The sequence below is a fragment of the Glycine max genome, chromosome 7 (assembly GCF_000004515.6).
Source record: "Glycine max cultivar Williams 82 chromosome 7, Glycine_max_v4.0, whole genome shotgun sequence".
Taxonomy (NCBI): Eukaryota; Viridiplantae; Streptophyta; class Magnoliopsida; order Fabales; family Fabaceae; genus Glycine; species Glycine max.
Window position 1 is genome coordinate 29,491,792 of NC_038243.2, and position 3,405 is coordinate 29,495,196.

At 37.4% G+C, this 3,405-nt stretch overlaps 1 protein-coding gene across 1 annotated transcript; it reads right to left on the bottom strand.

Moving 5' to 3' along the window:
• Window positions 1-2,228: 2,228 nt before the first annotated feature.
• On the bottom strand, window positions 2,229-2,567 carry LOC100798557 (uncharacterized). The gene has a single exon (XM_006584289.1). The coding sequence runs from the start codon at window positions 2,565-2,567 to the stop codon at window positions 2,229-2,231; it is 339 nt and encodes a 112-aa protein (XP_006584352.1).
• Window positions 2,568-3,405: the final 838 nt, after the last annotated feature.

Consider the following 3,405-nt stretch of genomic DNA (forward strand, 5'->3'; position numbering starts at 1 on the left):
TATCAAACTCCTCCAATTTATGGTTATTTTGTAGTGTTGTAATTACTTTTTGATTAAAGATAGGTAATAAATATTTAGTACTCCCATTTTGTGTATTTAATAATCATTTCCTCTCAATTTCAGGTTAATTAGGCAAGTTTGTGAAGTGCTAATTTTTATCTGCTCGCTAAGCCAATCAGTTGGCTTAGCGAGCCATCCGCTGAGCGCACCATTCCCTTAGCTGAGCGCGAGGAAGAATCTGGAAGAAGGATGAGTTGTGCATGTTCGCTGAGCAATGGATCATCCCGCTAAGTGCATCGCTTGAGTCCATCCGTTAAGTGAGAAGATGCGCACTAAGCCGAAATTCACTAATGCGCGTTAAGCGGTCCAGAGTTGCGCTAAGCGCGGAAGCACCAACAAGGCCACCTATTTAAGCCTGAAATCAGAAATGGGAAGGGATTTTGGCCATTTTCTTAAAGAGCTTCTGCATGTGAGAGATTCTAGAGAGAGAAGGGTCTGAGTCCAGAGAATTTTGAGAGATTTTGCTGTGCGAAGACCTGTAGAGAACGGAGCTTGAAGAGGAAGTCGTCCTGAGAGCTTGATATGAGTTTGTGAGTGATTATGAGGTTCTAGAGGTGGAGGAGACATCCTCACCGCTTGTATTTCTTCAATCCTTCATTTTTCTCTTCTCTTTGTTGTAAAAGAAGCTTCCCAGTTATGGAGAGCTAAATCCTCTGTTGGTTCTTCCTTGTAGGTACTTGATGTAAATACCTGGATATCTATTTAATGATGTTTTATGTGTTCTCTGTGCTATCAGAACGTCATTTCAGTGTGTTTTTTCCTTGATCACATAAATGCATGCTTTGTTAGGATCATTCAACAGTGGAAACTGGTCTGATACTTAGAACTTGATAGGACAAGGCTAGTTTATCATATTAGCACGAGGGATCGGGGTACGGTAACCTAGTTGTTTGTATGTTTGTCTTAATGCGATTCTAGTTGAGTTTAGTCCAACAAGAGAAATCTGAGGATGATGCTTGATTGAGATTAGGCTAGACTATCATGAGGAATCGGAGTTTAGCATTTCAGGAGACACTATAGAACACATGAGCATTGTTAAGTAGAGAATATCCTTTTAACATCAGGCACCTAATAGGAAGACCAACATGTTGTCTACTTGTCTTTATGCATCATTACTCACGTGATTTTCCTCTTAATAGTTAATTTACATACTTGTTCATAGTCCACACATCTCTTTTCATACTAGACGCCTATTCACTGAATATAACTTTACTAAGTAACACAAGTTCCCCGAGAGTTCGATACTCGGTTCTTTCCATTTTATACTACTTGCGCGATCCGGTGCACTTGCCGGGTTCGAATAGTCATCAGGTCCAAAAACGTTACTAGGACAAAGAAAGCATGTCAATAGGCCATCAATGTCATTGGCACTCAGGATCAAAGCTTCCGCTTGAGCCTTAAGGTCACTTAATGTGTTGTTAGTCTATAATTCACACACCCCTATTAAAAATGCTTATTCATTTGCAAAACAAAACCATCTAATCTATCCATTAACATGTAGCAAAACAAAAAAGAAAGTTGGTTAAACAAAAATCTTACTTTCCACGAATATGCCAACCACTTATCTCCATCATGCAAACCACCAACTACAACATCTCACTCTACGTTCCTGGCAAGCATTAATGACATTCTTTGCACCTTAAAAATCAAACATAAAATTACATAACCAAAAACATCAAATCAACAATTAAAATGAATAATTAAAACAACAAATGGAAGAGAACCTTGAAGCATAAGCTTATAGCAAGTATAGAAGTTATTCACATCGACATTGGCAACATCCATATAAAAGACAATAGAAGAACCTTCTAGAACTACACAAGACCCATTTTAATTTTCAACAATGTTGTTCTTTTCCATAAACAATGAGTATTTGCATTTGAAACAAAATTGAAATAAAATCAGATAGTGTGCACCTTTGATAATGCTCCGTTTGTCGCGAAGGTCGACATGGAAATAAGAAGCACGAGAATAAGAGACAAGTTGTTCAACGAGAGACTCAGAGTGGTGGAGTTAGAGAGGCTGAGTGGAATCAGCAACTTAGACAATCCAGTTATTGAGTTTCAATAGCCTTAACACCAAAGATCTTCCAACGAATCCTTTGTCGCCTAAAACCACGCACATCTTAGGGTTCAAATCTTTGAACCGATCGTCCACCACCACCATTGTTAATGCTGTGAAAACAACGATCCCATGATGGAGGCAATGGCAGAGCCCAACATGTCGAGCCTTAGGGCCTTGAGGTTGATGTAGGTCTGGAAGGCCTCGTTAGCATCCTTGTTGTTGAGCAGATTTAGTGCCAACTTCAGCCCTAGTGCCACCAGTGATGAGAAGAAGAAAAAGCTAAACACTTCAAAGATGAGGATCTTTTTGGCTACATCAACGCCGACGTCACAGAAGGAGTTGTTCTCGAGGCTGTGCTGGCCCGGGGTGGTGAGGGAAAGGCCCTCAAAGACGACGATCGTGAAGAGGGAGTTCACATTCACCAGACCGTCTAGGGCTATCATGTGAACGCTCGTTGTGGAAGAGGACGAGGATGAGGAGACTCTTCTGGTGAAGGTTTAGTCCCTCTGGCGACGCCGCAATAGTGGCAAACCCTAGAGAGTGATGGAAAGTCGAAGAGTGAAAGCACAAGAGAGTGAGGGAGAAATGAAATATTTAAAAGAGTGAAAAATATTTAAAAGAGTAAGGACGAGGATAACAAACTTCTAAGACGGTTTTTGCAAAACCGTCGTAAACCTATTCTATCTATTTACAAAACTGTCATCGTGTTTCTTTCTAAGTCGGTTTCGATCAATCGATGTAAAATCTATGTCGTAGAAAGTAATTTTTGCAGTAGTGCACATGTTACATTTTTTCTGTTAACATATAATGTTTTAACAAAAAGGACCAAAATAAAAATCTTCAAAAATAATAATGACTAAAATGAGATTTTTTTAATTTAATGTACCAAAACGAAAAAAACACTAAAATATAAAGGATCAAAATTAACATTTGCCTTTTAAATTACAATGTGACATGTGATTCAAAAATACCACTGTCTTGGTTAATTATTTTTTTGTGATGACTTTTTTTTTACAATGACATTTCATTATATAAACTTAAAGTTTTTCATTTACTAACAAAATAATGAAGACAAACCAAAATTTAAATTTTAAAGAAATAAAAAATGATAATATGTTAATAAAGAATATAAAAGTGAAAATGATTGATTGGTGAATACTGATTATTACTGGATGATTGAGTCTATATTTTTTCATGTGATAATATGTTTAGTTTGATAGATTTTCTCGTTTTGTTGCCTTTTATTTCTAATTTTTTATGCACTAGAATTGTGATCATGTG